This window comes from Panthera pardus, unplaced genomic scaffold (genome assembly GCF_024362965.1).
Source record: "Panthera pardus isolate Hobbes unplaced genomic scaffold, ASM2436296v1 HiC_scaffold_12, whole genome shotgun sequence".
Lineage (NCBI taxonomy): Eukaryota > Metazoa > Chordata > Mammalia > Carnivora > Felidae > Panthera > Panthera pardus.
This window is the reverse complement of record NW_026526677.1, coordinates 68,765,811-68,783,004: the sequence shown is the minus strand read 5'-3', so window position 1 is coordinate 68,783,004 and position 17,194 is coordinate 68,765,811. Positions and strand designations below refer to the sequence as shown.

The following is a 17,194-nucleotide window of genomic DNA, read 5'->3' as shown; positions in this document are numbered from 1 at the left end:
AATTTTATTTTTTATTTGAAGTATATCATATGCTTTGTGCTAGGATTTTTAAAAGCTCTTTCAAACTTTGTAATAGCTTTATTGAGATACAATTCACAAAACATAAAATTCACCCTTTTAAAGTGTATAACTAAGTGGGTTTTCATATATTTACAAAGTTGTGTGCTGCATAAGTATCCCAGAATATTTTATCATTCCTATGAGAAACCTCATACCCATTAGCAATCACTTCCCATTTCCCCCTTTCTCCAGACCCTGACGACTACAAATATACTTTCTGATTCTATGGATTTGCTTATTCTGAATATTTTAGATAAATGAAATCATATGTTATATGGCCTTTTGAGTTTGGCTTTTCTCACCTAGTAAAATATATTCAAGTTGTACCATCCTTGTTCTAATGTGGATCACTACCTGATATAGCCTGGTATACAGATTTTTCTTAGGATATATGAGAAGACCTTGGATAAAGCCACTAAAGACATTCTTAAGGGGCACTGGTAACCCTTGTAGGTCTGAAAGACTGCCCTAAGGGGAATCTGGCTTCTGCAGAAATATTTTTGTGAATGCCTTTCTGAATTTCCCTGCTTCCATCTAAACAATTAATGTTTCTTTAAATTGTTCTTTTAAGGGGCCACCTGGGTGGCTCAGTTGGTTGAGTATGCAACTCCTGATTTCACTGGAGGTCATGATCCCAGGGGGGGTCATTGGATTGAGCCCCCTATCAGGCTCCATGCCAAGCACCTGTCCCCCACTTGCACATGCTCTCTCTCTAAAAGGATGAATGAATGAATGAATGAATGAATGAATGAATGAGTAGGTCTCTTGAAATGTTAAATTACTAGACTGCAATGGAAAATTTAATACAAAAATAGAAGTAACCCCTTAGTTAATTTAAGCATTTTAAAAATTGAACCTAAATGTTCTGTGTCACTATTCCAAAGTAATCAGGAGGTGATTAGTTTGGAACTTACCAAAACTAAATTCCACAGATTTTGTTTCATATATTTAAATACTCTGTCATTTGTGAGATGATAATAGAAGAGTTCATCTTAGAAGTCTGGTTCTTAATTCCAGTATTCTGTCCAGTGAACCATTTTCCACTTGGGCTTATATTAACACTTCAGTGTAAAGTGTGTTCAGTAAAGCTAATCTTTGAAGGACTAGTTTTGTGATTGAGGGGAGTTGTTGCATTTCCTTCTTTCTTTTTTTTTTTTAAGTTTATTTTGAAAGAGAGAGCAGGGGAGGAGCAGAGAGAGAGGGAGAGAGAAAATCCCAAGCAGGCTCTGTGCTGTCAGCATGGAGCCCAGCATGGGGCTTGAACCCTTGAACTTTGAGATCACAACCTGAGCCAAATCAAGAGTGGGACACTTAGCCAACTGAGCCACTAGGTGCCCCTGCATTTCTGTATTTAACAGAGCTGAGAACACCCCTTGATAATGCACAATATATTTAATATTGACGTAGAGGAAATTACCCTTAGAGGATAAGGAAAGTGAATCAAGGAGCCATAATTGAGTGAACCAAGAAGCACAAAATTGATACATACACACAGATACGTGTATGTGTGTATATGTGTGTGTGTGTGTGTGTGTGTGTGTGTGTGTGTGTATGTGTATATACACACATATATATCATTGTATTAAAGAAAAAATATAGGACATGGGATGTAAGTTGAGAATGTGGCACCACTTAAAATTTATTATATCGTGGCTAGAACCTCAGTGAACTGTTTCAGTTTTGGAGAGGAGTTTTGTAGTAAATAGTAAAGTTGTATTTATTAGGATAATAATTTTTTATGTTTACAAAACTAATACACTTTAAAAACTGAGGCAGCATAGCAACCTATGTTGTAACTTGTAGGAAATTTGTAAGAAATGTTAACATTTTAGTATATGTAACCCGCTTTCTGTGTGTAAATAGAAATAAATATATGTAGGAAGACCCATAGAAAATCACACGACAATTGAATTACATTATTTGAAGACTGCTTTCCTTCTCTCTTGTGTATTTTAGATATTTTCAGTTTGTACTCAGATCTCATTCTTTTGGATGGCTATGGGATTCTCTTCTAGATGTACATTTGATTTACTCTCAGTTTTTATCTTATAAAAGCAGTGCATCTTTCTGACCATCCTTTTATATATTTGTATATATATATTTTTTAATTTATTTTGAGAGAAAGAATGCATGCATATGGTGGAGAGGCAGAGAGAGAGTGGGAGAGAGAGAATCCCAAGCAGGCTTCACACTGTCAGCATGGACCCCAGTGAGGGGCTTAAATGCATGAACTTTGAGATCATGACCTGAGCCAAAATCAAGAGTTGGATGCTGAACTGACTGAGCCACCCAGGCTCCCCAGAGGAAACCTTATTTCTGCTGTTAGATTTTACATAGCACTGTCACTTCCACAAGGTCAACATAGCATTACTCACATTTGTATCTTCAGGACTTTGTACAGTCTAAACTACTATATTAGGTGATTAACAGTTCTTGAAAAAAGAACTAATTCAGTTTGTAAATAGTTTATTAAATGGCTTTATGAAAAATGAATCCAATAAGTTGCCTATGGATTTATCTTTCCAGTTGATTGTTAAACATCAGTCCCTATATTTTCTTTTTGTTTAACATTCCATTTTTTCATAGTATTAAGTTGAATTATCTTGAAATCTAAATTGGTTTGGTTCAAAGTATCAAGATACTGTTACGTAACAAGCAAAACAGAGAATAATCCAGTTATTTTCTGTAAATAAGGACATGGATAGTCAGCCTTTAATCTCTTGCTTTTATATTTGAGAAGCAAGTGTCTGAATTGAATTAAAATGTATTTAAGAAGTCATAAAACTTGTGTTCTTCTTGGAATATGAATTGTCATGTATTTGGTGCAAATCATGTTGAAGCATTTGGGTTTGTGAATTGAGTTTTGAAGTCTGATAAAAGTATTTGGTAACTGTTAAGATTTATCTTAATTGAGAAATTTGAAGTTCTTTGGAAAGAAATGTTGTGGAGGCTAGTGACAGAGGGGAATCAAAATTGTCCCCATGGCTTCTGGTGTAAGTCACTGGGGAGATGGGCACCTTTCACTGGGAAGATTTTAGATTGGGGTAGTGTTGGGCATAATGGCAAAAAATTAAAGATTTAGTTTTGGAAATACCAGTTTTGTCATGCCTGTGATTTATACAAGGTGAGGTATCAAGTAGACAATTGGACATACTAACTTGGAACTTAAAAGTTTTCGTTTAGGAGTATAAGTACATTATTGGCATCTTGGTGGTTTCTGTCTTGAAAATAACAGATCACCTTGGGGGTAAGTACAGAATGAGAAGAGAGAGCCCAGGAACACTTGAGGTATACAATATTTATTTTAGAGGATGAACAGAGGATGAGGAGCCAAGAAAAGAAACTGAAAAAGTGATAGTGAAGAAAATACTGTGAGAAGTCTAGTCAGATAAGGTTAGACAAGTACCCATTGGAGAAGCAACATAGAATTTCTACATGACCTAAACTAGAGCTGTTTAACTGGAGTGGTAGGAGAGGGGCCGATTTTGAGATGAACTGAATAATGAATGAAAAATGAGCATGGAACTCTTTTTGAGAAGTGTATTTGACTTTGTGAGATAAACGGTAGGTGAATGGGCATATGGGTTTAGTGGAGTGTGTATGTTTAAAGAATGGTGATAATAGAGACTTTGCCGGCATGTTCATGGGAATGGTCTAGTTTAAAAGAAGAGGTTAATGAGCTGCACTGTCCAATATGGTAGCTATTTGCCAATGTGGCTAGTTAAATTTAAATTGATTAAAGTGAAATAAAATACAAAATTCGTTTCTTCAATTGGATCAGCCATATTTTGGATACTCAATAGCTGCATGTGGCTAGTGGCTACCGTATTGAATGGTGCACATATTGAATATTTACACCATTGCAGATAGTTGGACAGTGCTGTGTTAGAGAAAAAGAAGACAACCAAAGGACTGTGACAGAGTGGGATCCAGAGGACCTCTGTGAATGGTATTTATATTTCATAGAAAGAGAGATTTCCACCATTGAATTGGACCAGACCAGATAGATGTAGTTTTGTTGGCGAGTTGACTAGACAACCTCTTTTTGTCATCTTCTGTTTTTGAATGAAATATTTGGGAGTTATGAGCTGAGAGTTTGTGTGTGGGTGTGGGGAGGCAGGGAAGAAAGGGTGGGAGAATCAGATTTCAAAGTACTTGGAGGAATTTACTGAAGAAGGCTAAGAGGATTGCTGGCAGTGCCGAGTGCCCATTTGAGGTTGATGATAATGAAATTTAGAGTTTTACCAGTTTGCTCTGTTGTGTGGTTTTCTTTACCAGCACTTAGCTGCTTAGCCAGGATTATGAATTTACCAAGTGACTGCAAGGGAAGAAGAGAGGTATAAGAGAGTTGAGTGTATTTGGAAGGTAATTATCACAATAATGATCTGTGGAATTCTAAGCTAGATGAAGGAAGTAAAAATGTGAAGGATAGTGGTAGAAGTTGAAACATTCAAGTTTATGATGAAATCAAATAGTTTTGCCTTGGTGGTACTTGACCAAGGCAGCTGGGAGGTTATTGTCATAGGATAAGATGTATAAATTTTATCTTTTTTCATATTGGTGGTGGGGTAGGGGTAATGTGGTTTCTGGGGACAGTGAGGTCATGATCTGACCATAGGAATAGGATCTTTAGTCAAGGAACTTTGAGATTAAAATTTTGCATTGGTTGTCCATGTAGATGTTGAAATCAACCAAGAAAAATTGAGCCAGTATTCAGGTCTTCTGTGGTAAAGAGGAAATGACCAGCAGGTCAAAAATAACTTCAGCAAGGAGAGGAGGGAGACTAAAAGGAGACTGATCAAATTAGAGTGAGGTGTATGAGAACGAAAAAATGGTTGTGAAGAGCAAGTGGTGTCCTTATGCCAAACTGCATTAGCTGGTACCAACCAGTGGAGTATAGTACTTGGAGGGGAAACAGGCATCCATGGGTTAACACTTCTTATTGGAGAGAATTGTTGGACTAAGGCTGATAATGGTTGCCTACCTAAGGCAGTCCAGTGTTTGTTCTTTAAACGTGATTTTGTCTTGCAAAACACTATTGTTGATTTTCATAGCTTAATTGTTTTTCTGGTATCTGGGGTTATGATTGAAGGGGTAGTGGCTCAGAGTAGAGTGGCTATTTATAAGTAAGTAGGTCATTTGTAAATTAGGGAAAGCCTACACACTTTTAAGAAGTGATGGTTACTCTCACAAAGGGTTATTAACAGCACTCTTTTAGAGTCTATTACATCTGGATTTACATAATGACCCTGCCACCCAGTAGTTCTCTGACTTTAGACAGTCATATAATCTCACTGATCATAGAACTTGATCATCTACAAAATGGGAGAAGTCTATCTATATAATTTTTGTAAGGATTTGAAAAACATACATCAAGCCCTTAGTATGGAGCCTGATGGTCACTGTGTACTTTAGCCCCAGGTACCTCTTATCTAGTGTTTTTGGTACCACTGTTGTAAAATTCTTTATATTGGTACTGTTAATATTTCTTGTATCTATTTTTAGAAATACCTAAAGCAAAATTTATTTATTATTATTTTTTAAATTTTAAAAAATGTTTTATTTTTGAGAGAGAGAGAGAGAGTGTGGGCAGGGGAAGGGCAGAAAGAGAGGGAGACACAGAATCTGAAGCAGGTTCCATGCTCTGAGCTGTTAGCACAGAGCCCGAGACAGGGGCTAGAACCCATGAGCCGTGAGATCATGACCTGAGTCGAAGTCAGGTGATCAACCGACTGAGCTACACAGGCGCCCCAAAGCAATAATATTTAAAGAAATCTATTTTGGGACTTTTAACAGAATACTTTATTAAAAAACATTTGTCTTAAGTATCACATATTTTAATGGCTGGATTAAAAATGATTTGGTAAAATTGGACTTTATTTTGTAATAAAACAATTTTAGTTATAATATTCTGGCTTACAAGTCTTGCTGTTTGAGTCATGAATAAAATACCTTAAATAAAGCAGTGCTTACCAAGACTTGAGTTTAGTTGCTGGCTCATCATGTCCTGTTTAGTGATTTGAGGCAAATGATTTCTTTTTTTCCAATTAAAAAAATTGTAGAACTGCCCTTTACATATGAGTAGTGTGAGGATCAGATGGTTTCCTCATGTGAAAAATACGCAATAAACCTGACTCTAATGTATGCTTTTATGTCTCATATTTTTACACCTTTTTTATTTTTTTTTTTAAGCTCCTCAATGTTGGACATAACAGTGTTTCCTGTTTTTGTTTTTCCTGTATGTCTTTTGCTGGAGGTGTCAGGTTCAATAATGACTTAAAAACATGTGATGTTTCATAGCAACTTGTTCTTTCTTTAAATAGGGAACCAAATGAGAGCTTAAAATATAGATTTAATAACAAATTCAGTTTGTTCTTTTTTTTTCTAAAATAGGGCTGATGGTGTGATGAGAACAATGAACACAGAAAAACTACTTAAAACTGTACCAATTATTCAAAATCAGATGGATGCCCTTCTTGATTTTAATGTAAGTTGAATACACAAATGACTTTATAAAAATTTAAGATTTAAAAAATATGTATTATTAGAATTGGTCAGAGTCTTTATTCTCAAGTTTCCATCTACCCTAGTTTTTTCATACTAATATCTTGTTTGGCTAAGGATTTTCTATAAATGTGGTCCCAAATCGGATTACTTGGTATTTATATGATTTTTAAAGATTTACTCTAATTTCTTTGGTAGTGTTTCTCTAGCTCTAGAATTATAGGGTATACCAAGCTAAAGAAAGTGAGGGAGAGATGAAGCGATTGATCTGAAAATGTATTTTGATAAAGGTTTTTAGATTTTAAAAATGTGTAAAGATTTTCTTTATGAATAAACCACTTAATATTTCACTTTTCTCTATATCGTAGAACTCAGAATATGACAGTTAACAAATACAGTGAAGTTCAAATACACTTACAACAGCTTGTTATATATATAGTTGTTGTCAAAGAGCAATGTGTTCCTTGGAATTTTTGTTTTAATCATTTTTTAAACTAGGTTGCCAGCTTTGTCGTTTGTTAATATGTTATTGTTAATATGTTAACATGTAATTTGTTAACATATTATTAATATGTTAAGTGTTAGCATTTTCAAGTTTGTTCTTTTTGGAGGCATCTATCTTTAGATATTTTATTTTAGAGCTTATAAGTGCAAGTTAGTGAATGAAACTGACAATTTCATGATGAAATAGATTTTTTTCTTTTATTTCTGCTATTAATTGGTAGTCTTTAACTTCCTGAGGGCAGGGACCAGGTCTGCTTTTTCTCTACTGTGTCTCCATTGTCAAGGCATATGTGGCACATAGAGTGTATGTTCAGGAAACATTCAATGAATGAATTCTGTAGATGCTTCCATCTAGGACAGATTGTATCAAACTATGGCCTGCTGCCTGTTTTTGTATGGCTTGTGAGCTAAGAATGATTTTTATTTTTTTATGGTTGGAACAATAAAAAAATATTTTTGACAGGTGAAAATTACTTGGAATTGCAATTCAGTTTCTACAATAGTATTGTTAGACTACAGCGGGGCTCACTGGTATTGTCTATGGATGCTTTTTTGATGTAATAACCAGATTTGAGTTGTTGTGATGGAGACTATCAGGCCTGCAGAGTTTAAAGTACTCAGATTCAGGCCCTTTACAAAAAACAGTTGTGGATCCCTAGTGTGGAGGATGTAGGGGATTAATGTAACTATTATGCTTCATTTTGGTTTTTATTAGAGGATTCAACCATGAAACTTTTTTCACTTAGTATTTTGTGAATGCTTTATAAAATTATGTGTTTTCATGGTCTGTGTTGTCCTTCACTGTATGTAACAATCTTCCTATTGACAGAGATTTAGAATTTTTCTGATTTTTTTCAATACAGAAAATGAATGGGAAAAAAACATGAGGGATACACTAAATACTGTGTGTGTTAATGTGTGTATCTACATACTTATAAACCTGATTCCATAAGTTTAATGCCTAGAAAAAGAATTTGGTGGATCAAAGAACATAAACTTAAAAAATTTTTTTTTTATTTTTTATTTTTTAAAATTTACATCCAAATGAGTTAGCAGATAGTGCAACAATGATTTCAGGAGTAGATTCCTTAATGCCCCTTACCCATTTAGACCATCCCTCCTCCCACAAGCCCTTCAGTAACCCTCAGTTTGTTCTCCATATTTATGAGTCTCTTCTGTTTTGTCCCCCTCCCTGTTTTTACATTATTTTTGTTTCCCTTCCCTTATGTTCATCTTTTTTGGTCTTCAAGTCCTCATATGAGTGAAGTCAGATGATTTTTATCTTTCTCTGACTAATTTCACTTAGAATAATACCTTCCAGTTCCATCCAGGTAGTTTCAAATGGCAAGATTTCATTCTTTTTGATTGCCGAGTAATACTCCATTGTATATATATACCACATCTTCTTTATCCATTCATCCATCGATGGTCATTTGGGCTCTTTCCATACTTTGGCTATTGTCGATAGTGCTGCTATAAACATGGGGGTGCATGTGTCCCTTCGAAACAGCACACCTGTATCCCATGGATAAATGCCTAGTAGTGCAATTGCTGGGTATTAGGGGAGTTCTACTTTTAGTTTTTTGAGGAACCTCCATACTGTTTTCCAGAATGGCTGCACCAGCTTGTATTCCCATAAACATTAAAATTTTTAATAAATATTGCTAACTTACATTACAGAAGGCTTAAACCTAGTCACTTGTCAACAGGTACCTCTTTTTCTTCATCCTTGTTGGCATTGAATAATAGCTTGGTTTTGATTATTTTGGTATCTACCAATCTGGTGCTCAAGAAAGGATAGTTTAGTGATTTAATTGATTATTATATTTTAATTTACTTGATAATTGAAGGTCTTCTCACATGTTACTAACTGTATATTGTGAATTGTTTGCCATTTGCTTTATTATTAGGATTCTCTACAGTGGAAGTCAACCTTGTTAGATATTTTGCATGTATTGACCAATGTGTTGTTTACCATTTAACTTGTGCTTATGTTTTTCTATACCAAAAAATGAATTTTCATGTAGTAGTTATTTGTATAATCTAAAAAATAACTTAAAGTTCATTGGTTTATCTTCTTGATTTCATTTCTTGAGATAAAACTAAAGGTTTTCCTGTATTCTTGATAGATAAATAGGTGCTGGCTTTTTGTTACAGCATATTTAGTAATAATACTATTGATTCTTTATGTGTAAGGTACTGTCCTAAGCTCCTTACGATCAGTGTATCATTTAATTCTCCCAGATAACCATATGAAATAGAAATATCATAACCATTTTGAAGGTAAGTTTGTTTATAATAGTGGAAAAAGGTATATTTAAAAAAAAATACATTTCTTCTACCTAGCTTAGCTTTGTGCCTTGGTGATTGCCTAGGAATTTCGAAAGAGCGGATTTTTTTCTTTATGACTTACTTCTGAATTACATTGAATGTTACAGAATTTTTGTTTGTGGCTTTTACATAAATCTGAGCTCTTAGGCACATTTTTGCACTATTTGGATGTAACTCTGAAAGAAATAAATGTATTTTTCTCTAATACACCTAAATATTTGCATTTACTGTATTTTAATTTGAAGGAAGTCACTGTCATTTAAAAGATTAAGATTAGTTCATCTTTTTTTCTAATTTTTCCCTAGGTTAATAGCAATGAACTTACAAATGGGGTAATAAATGCTGCCTTCATGCTCCTGTTCAAAGATGCCATTAGACTGTTTGCAGCATACAATGAAGGAATTATTAACCTGTTGGGTAAATATTGTTGTAGCTGAATACATTTTATTTTTTTTATCTTGTGTCATATGGATAAATATTGTTGTCTGAGTTGTTACTTTGAGCTGCCTAACCACTCCTTGGGCTATTCATTGATTGTAACAATTTATTTGGAGAAAAGATTTTATTTCTAGTTACGCGTGCTAAGAGATTAAATACTTATTTTTACAACTAGAATGTTCAGCTGGATGAACTTGTTTTGTAGATATGTCTTTATGTTTTTTTATGTCAGTTTTATTATTTTTAGAGATATAAAGATCCCTTTAAAATTAAGTTAAAGTTATTTTCTCTCCCAGAAGAATCTTACTTCCTCACAATTTACTTCGTCACAATTTTGTAATTATAAAATTGATAGATTTTTTCTAGGCCTAATTTTAAAATTGATAATTATTTTAAATGGATTAAAAATTTATTTTTTAGGATGCCTTTTACTTTTGAGGCATTTTAGGAATGTGTGTATTCCTAGTTTTTTAATTTTGCCTAGAAATGATCTTTTTTTCCTGTGGGATTTGGATGGAGTAGATGAGTAACAGTCTGTAAAGAGTGCCTAAGTATCGGTCTCAGATGTCCACAGTGTGTTCACTCCAATGTGCTTGTTTTCCCTCCCCTCCTCACTTAAAAAAATTATTTAAATTTGCTGTTTATAGGCTTATTCACAAACTTATTTAGGGATGCTTTACTCTGTGAAGATAGGGAAATTGGGATTATTTTTTTCACAAAAAAATGGGAGGTTTCTACATAATTTTGGGAGTCAGTCACCCTACAATTACTTATAAATTAAGCTCTTTATTGCTGTTCATATAATAAGTTTAAATAAGCTTTCCAGGTGACATTTGGACATGGTAAAGTTGCCATCTTTATTAATATGTTAATATATTATTAGTAAGAATATTTGGAAGAAGAATATTTGGAAGTAGTATATGTTAATACATTATTAGTAAGAATATTTGAAAGTAAGAATATTTGGAATGGAAAAAAGTATAATGTGTTAATAAAAATTATAGAAATATTATAGAACAAACTAGTAATATGAGTGAAGTCAAATGATTTTTCTGTTTTTAATATAGCATCTCTGTATTAATTCAATTTAAATATCTCAGCTAATTTAACACTGACATTTTTCCTGTAGGGTGAGTTTGTTCTCTGAGACACCTATATGATCTCTTTGGAGCTATTACTTGTTTTCACTTTTGAATTTTCTCTTTTGATGTGAATAAAAGTATTTTTACATTTACCTTTGGCAGAAAAATATTTTGATATGAAAAAGAACCAATGCAAAGAAGGTCTGGACATCTATAAGAAGTTCCTGACTAGGATGACAAGAATCTCAGAGTTTCTCAAAGTTGCAGAGGTAAACTGTCCTTAAGTTAACTAGGTCTTTTAACTTGCTTTTTTTGTCTTTAAGTATAGATTTTAGAGAAATAAGTCATTATCCAAATGAAAGTCACATCTTAAATATAATAAATAAAGTATATATTCAGTCATATCCATATACTATATTGAATTCTTTGTTATGTTATGAATGTGATATGGTATTGACTAAGATATATCTTACATACTTAATTCAGTATTGAATATTGAAACGTAATCCATTTTTAAATTGTTTATTTCTCGCTAAAATAAGGAAGGTGGCACACAGTGGTGCAATAGAATTTTGTGTTTGGCATTAGCCATATATTTTAGCATATTTATCTTATTATATGGTAGAGAATTTTCAGTGTGAGTACAAGTCTCTTTCTTCCACTGAGATTTGCAGCTAGAATCACATGGTCCACAATGTTTCATTACCCCACAGAAGTGAATTTAGTGTATTTATTGTTTGTCATTGATTATGAACACCATGAATGTAGGTTGTAGAACAGTCTAATTTTATAAATCTGTTTAAATAATTTTCTGAAATGATCATAGAAGGCACTATCTTGCTTGCACAGAGGCAACTCTCAAAGTTTTTTTGTTTTCCCTTCCTGTACCTTAGGATAATTCTGGAAGATGACTATCATTTATCAATTATATCAAAGTAGTTAATCTGGAACTTGCAAGTTGGTGATTCTAGCTCTATTACCATAGTGATATTTCATTCTCTAGCAGATGAAATAAAACAGCATCATAAGACCTTTTGAAAAAAAGAGCTTTATGTTAGCTATCTTATGAAATCTACTGAAGTTTATATTGGATTTAAAGTATCCCTCAAGAGATCAATGTATTTTTTCCATTTTTTTAGGGTTAGTCATATACTAAAACAAGAAAAAGGTAGTGTTTACACTGTGTTTTCAGTAAATTCTTTAAATGTTTTAGTTTGCTGACTTTTCCCTTTGGCCTCTTATGTTCTTTGCGTTTGATAGTTATAGTTACTGACTTAAGTTTTAAGCCTTTATTTACCTTCTGGTAAATTCTGGTCTGAGATGAAATACACCATTTACTCTGTGTGATCTGAGGAATAAAATATTCTTTCATGAGGCTGTCTTTGTCTTTGGGTTGCAGTTTCATTATGAGACCTTAGTCCTTTGAGTAAAGGTACAAGTAACCTTTTCAAATGTGTTTGGAGGGGACTCATGTATATCAGTTGGTGATAAGCTATTAAGATCTTAGTATGGATTATTCTGTCAAATTTTCTGATACCATTCTGGGAGTTGCCCTCGAACTGTGGAAAGGAAGAGAGGATGATTAGAAAATGAAACATAACCACAGGAAGGGAAAAAAGTTTTTTAATTTGGTCACGAGAAAAGTATGAATGGTTTTTATCATTTTTGCTGGAAATTGCCTAATGCCCGAACATTAAGAAAGTGTATTAGAATTGGTTTGTGTAGATAGTTATATCCTGGTTGGAAGATCACTTGGCATTTGTATAAAACCTGGTCTACTTGCATGAACATGGGTTTTAAAAACTGTTATCTGTGGTGATTGCCAGGAAAAGCATACTTTATGTAGAAAGACAAAGTCCTTATCCTCAAATTTGTTCCTTAACTTCTTTTTTATGCCCCAGGAAACTTGTTCATGGTCAGCCTTTCTCTTTCTTGCTGTAGTCTTTTTGTCATATGACACATAAAAGTGATGGATTTTTTTAGATTGTGACAAGGTAGCTTAAGTATTAGGTGCTCAGAAGATGTGGATACTCTTAATTGGATTTCCAACTCTGGTTCTTCTCCTTTTACAACTTTTAGAACCATGTAAATAACATCTAAGCCCATGGAAATAGTGAATGATCCCTCTGGAGATTAAATAGTCTTCTGATTTTAAAGAAGTCAATCTAGAATATTGTTCGTGGTACTAGCCATAATGTCATTTTCTAAATTTTTATTTTTTATTATAATTTTGTTAAGTACAATGCTGCTTCTTTTTACAGCAAGTTGGAATTGACAGAGGTGATATACCAGACCTTTCACAGGTAAGTGTATGGTTATAATATCATTTCACTGTCTGCTATATGTATTGCTAGGTGTGAACGGTACAAAGATGAATAATATGCAGTTACTACTGTTAAGGGATTGGTGTGATTTTTCATGACAGATTCGAACATATATTGCTGACTTCTAACATTATGATCTCATTTCTTATGTTGGTGGAGCTAGCCATTACTATACCATTCCTTTAGTTGATTTCCTTTAATGTGTACAGTTCAAATGCCTTTTTTTTTTTTTTTAACTTTTAAAAAATGTTTATTTTTGAGAGAGAGACAGAGCGGGAGAGGGGCAAAGAGAGGGGGAGACACAGAATATGAAGCAGGCTCCAGGCTACACTCTGTCAGCACAGAGCCAGACGCGGGGCTTGAACCACAAGCCATAACATCATGACCTGAGCCAAAGTCGGATGCTTAACTGACTGAGCCACCCAGGCACCCCATCAAATGCCTGGTTTTAATTAAGGATTCTGTAGCATAGTACTTAATATCTAGACTTTCAAGTCATATATACCAAAGACCCTTTGTTGGCTCCTGCTGTGTATCAGACAAGTGATCTTGGGCAAGTTATTTAATTCTCACTGTCTCAGGTTGTTTATTTGTAAAATGAAGATAATACTAGTGTCTTTGGGAGTCTTAGCAGACATTATGTTGGGATTGGGAAGTGGTATACGTGTGTTCTCTGTTCAACATAGAAGTTAATATTATAATCTAATATTTTTGGCTTTAATTGGTTTTCTACTGTATCTTTCTTATACTAAGGTTTTGCATGTAGAGGGAAAACACTGAATGAAGGAAATTGTTGAAGTCATAATTGGTAGAGAGATTTAGATGCCTACAATCCAGTAACTCTTTATCTCAAATCCTAAAGAATATTTGGGGCAAGTAAATGCTCCTGATGCATTTGTTTCACTTAAAGATAGGGGACAATTCCTTTTCAACTGACTGAAAACGTTTCCTTTTGAAAGTAACTAGCTTTTCATATTAAGTTGAGATTTGATATATAGTCTTTAAAGGCCAGTCTTTCTTTTTATTTATTTATTTATTTATTTATTTATTTTTATTTATTTTTGGGACAGAGAGAGACAGAGCATAAACGGGGGAGGGGCAGAGAGAGAGAGGGAGACACAGAATCGGAAACAGGCTCCAGGCTCCAAGCCATCAGCCCAGAGCCCGACGCGGGGCTCGAACTCAATGACCGTGAGATCGTGACCTGGCTGAAGTCGGACGCTTAACCGACTGCGCCACCCAGGCGCCCCAGTCTTTCTTTTTAAAACAAAATTGAGTGAAGTATCCATTTCAGTGAAGCTTGATAATTAACATTTGTGTTACCAGCATACCATTCAGTATTTAAATCAGTTCTATCACCGCAATTCTCATGGCCCCTTCTGGTCCTTCCCTAGTCCCCAACACAAATTACTGATGTGATTTCTAATAGCATAATTTTATTAGATCTTAAATGTGATATAAATGGAATCACGCAAGTATTTATTCTTATATCTGGCTTCTTTTGCTCATCATAGTGTTTTGAGCTTTGTCCTTATTATTGAATGTATTGCTCATATTCATTCTTCTTTATTGCTGAATAGTATTCCATTGTGTGACTTTTACCCCAGTTTTGTTTGTCCATTTTCCAAATGATGGACTTTTGGATTATTTGTAATTTTTTACTGTTGTAAATTAAGCTACTTAAAACATTCTTCAACAAATCTTTTCTTGTAGAGATAGTTTTTTATGTCCCTTGGATAAATAATTAGGAATGGAATTGGGTAGTTAAGCTAGATGTATATTTAACTTCATAAAAAAAAAAAAATCAGATCATTTTTTAAGATGAACTTTGACCAGCATCATATGAGAGTTCCAGTTGTTTCATATCTTCACCAACATATGATGTTGCTAATCTATTTAATGTTAGCCATTCTAGTGGTTAAGAAATTTTATCTCATCGTGATTTTAATTTGCATTTTCTTGATGCTGGTCTGTAGTTTCATTTATCAATAACTATTCAAAAATAATCTTTGCACACTTTGATTTACTCAAGTACTTACTAAAATACCAGAAACATTCCCAACGATATGTCTAGCTTTTAAGAGTATGTTTTATTTAAAATTCAAATAAGTTAATATATTTAATGAAAGTACTTGCAAGAACTCTTTAATGTTTCGTGTTTACATAGTCTCAATTTTTTTTGATTATGTTTATTAATACCCCTTACTAGGTCATGCTTATGTAATAAAAATAAGAGCATAATAAAAACAAAACTCCACTGTTAATTCATGAGGAATATACCTATTTATTTTTTTCCTCTCATATGTTAGGTGATACTTAATTTGTTTTGACCAATGGTCTCTTTATCCTGAAAATCTTAATATTTGTACAATTTTAGGCCCCCAGCAGTCTACTTGATGCTTTGGAACAACATTTAGCTTCCTTGGAAGGAAAGAAAATCAAAGATTCTACAGCTGCAAGCAGGTATATTACTGTTCCTAGGGCAAAGAGCAGGTTTTTATGTTCCTGAGAGAGTTGATGAATCTACCTTTTAAATGTCAAGGCATTTAACTTTGCCTTATCTTGACTTAATCATATATTAGAATGAACTTAATGATATCTACCTGGTAGGGCTGCTACCAAGGATTAGATGGGTTAATACATGTAAATTCTTGGAATAGTTCCTGATCTTCAATAGAAGTCAGCATCTCTCTGTCTCTCTCTCTCTTTTTAAATGTTTATTTATTTATTTTGAGAGAGAGAGAGCAAGAGAGCATGCAAGGGAGGTGCACAGAGAGGGAGACAGAATCCCAAGCAGACTCCACGTTGTCAGCGCAGACACAGGGCTCAATCTCAAAAATCATGAGATCATGACCTGAGCTGAAACCAAGAGTCAGATTCTTAACTAATTGAGCCACCCAGTTGCCCCTTGATGTCAGCATCTCTTAAGATGATAACACAGAGTACTTGGTTTACAGCTGTATTCACAGTGTCAGTATTTCTCTTAAAAGTGATAATTCATTTATTCATGTGGTGTCTTGTACTTATAAGATGCCTGTCTACAAATTTGATTAACCCTCACTGTGGCCCAGTGAAGTGTGCAGTAGTAATTCTGGGACTCAAACCTAGGATATCTGATAGCAAATATCATTATCTTTCTCTGATACCAATTCATGGGATTGATATTTGACATATTTTAATCAGTCTGTTGGGCTTTGAGTGGATTTCCAAGACTAAAACCAGTTAACCTAGCAAACTGAAAATAGTACGGTTCATCTCATATTGACTTTGTAACATGAGTTTTATGTTGGGTAGTGTGACTTGAGTAATTCTCATGTTTCTTTATGAAGATTTCCTTTTAATGGCATGAAAAAAAATTCTGTAAAATGTAATGAGAACCTTCATTTTCTTTAGATTTTTTTGTTTCAGAACTTTATTTGTGGTGGCAGAATTTAAGTAATTTTTAAAGGAAAATGTTACTGGATTTTAGTACTTTTTCATTCCAAATTTGTTCTTTGACTTTTCTAGTAGGTTTTTAGAAGCATAAGCCAAATTATGTGGCACTTATATAAGAAATAAATAAAAAATATGGCCAAGTAGTTGAGGTACATTGATTTAACTTCATACTTTTGTTATCATAAAATTTGCTGGGTTTCTTGCATTTCTATCACAACTGTATTACTCTTCCCTTGTCTTCTGAGTTGTATTTTATAAAAATTGATTTTACATAAATTATTAGTAGTTCTGCCACTTGTATGCTTAGAGTATAAATTAATGATGATTGGTGTGTGATAAAAGGAAAATGAGTGAAGGTCATGAGTAGTAGTTCTTCAGGTTAGAACTCTTCCTAGATGTGTTCATATTGCCTAGAATTGACATTCGGGAATATATGTTGTTGGGGTTTATGGTATGATATAAGGGGAAGGAGGTGGCTTGCTATGGTGATGCATTGCACATGTGTACTATGTTTGG

General features: G+C 33.8%; 1 protein-coding gene across 15 annotated transcripts in view; it reads left to right on the top strand.

Annotated features, from left to right (window-relative positions):
- The window catches only part of PICALM (phosphatidylinositol binding clathrin assembly protein), a 100,505-nt gene that overhangs the window by 40,067 nt on the left and 43,244 nt on the right, over positions 1–17,194 (top strand). For all 15 annotated transcript variants that reach the window (XM_019450019.2, XM_019450017.2, XM_019450018.2 and 12 more), the window contains exons 5-9: positions 6,454–6,547; positions 9,705–9,816; positions 11,082–11,188; positions 13,181–13,222; positions 15,621–15,706. In XM_019450019.2, coding sequence (XP_019305564.1) covers positions 6,454–6,547; positions 9,705–9,816; positions 11,082–11,188; positions 13,181–13,222; positions 15,621–15,706 — 441 coding nt within the window. The remainder of the gene's footprint in view (positions 1–6,453; positions 6,548–9,704; positions 9,817–11,081; positions 11,189–13,180; positions 13,223–15,620; positions 15,707–17,194) is intronic.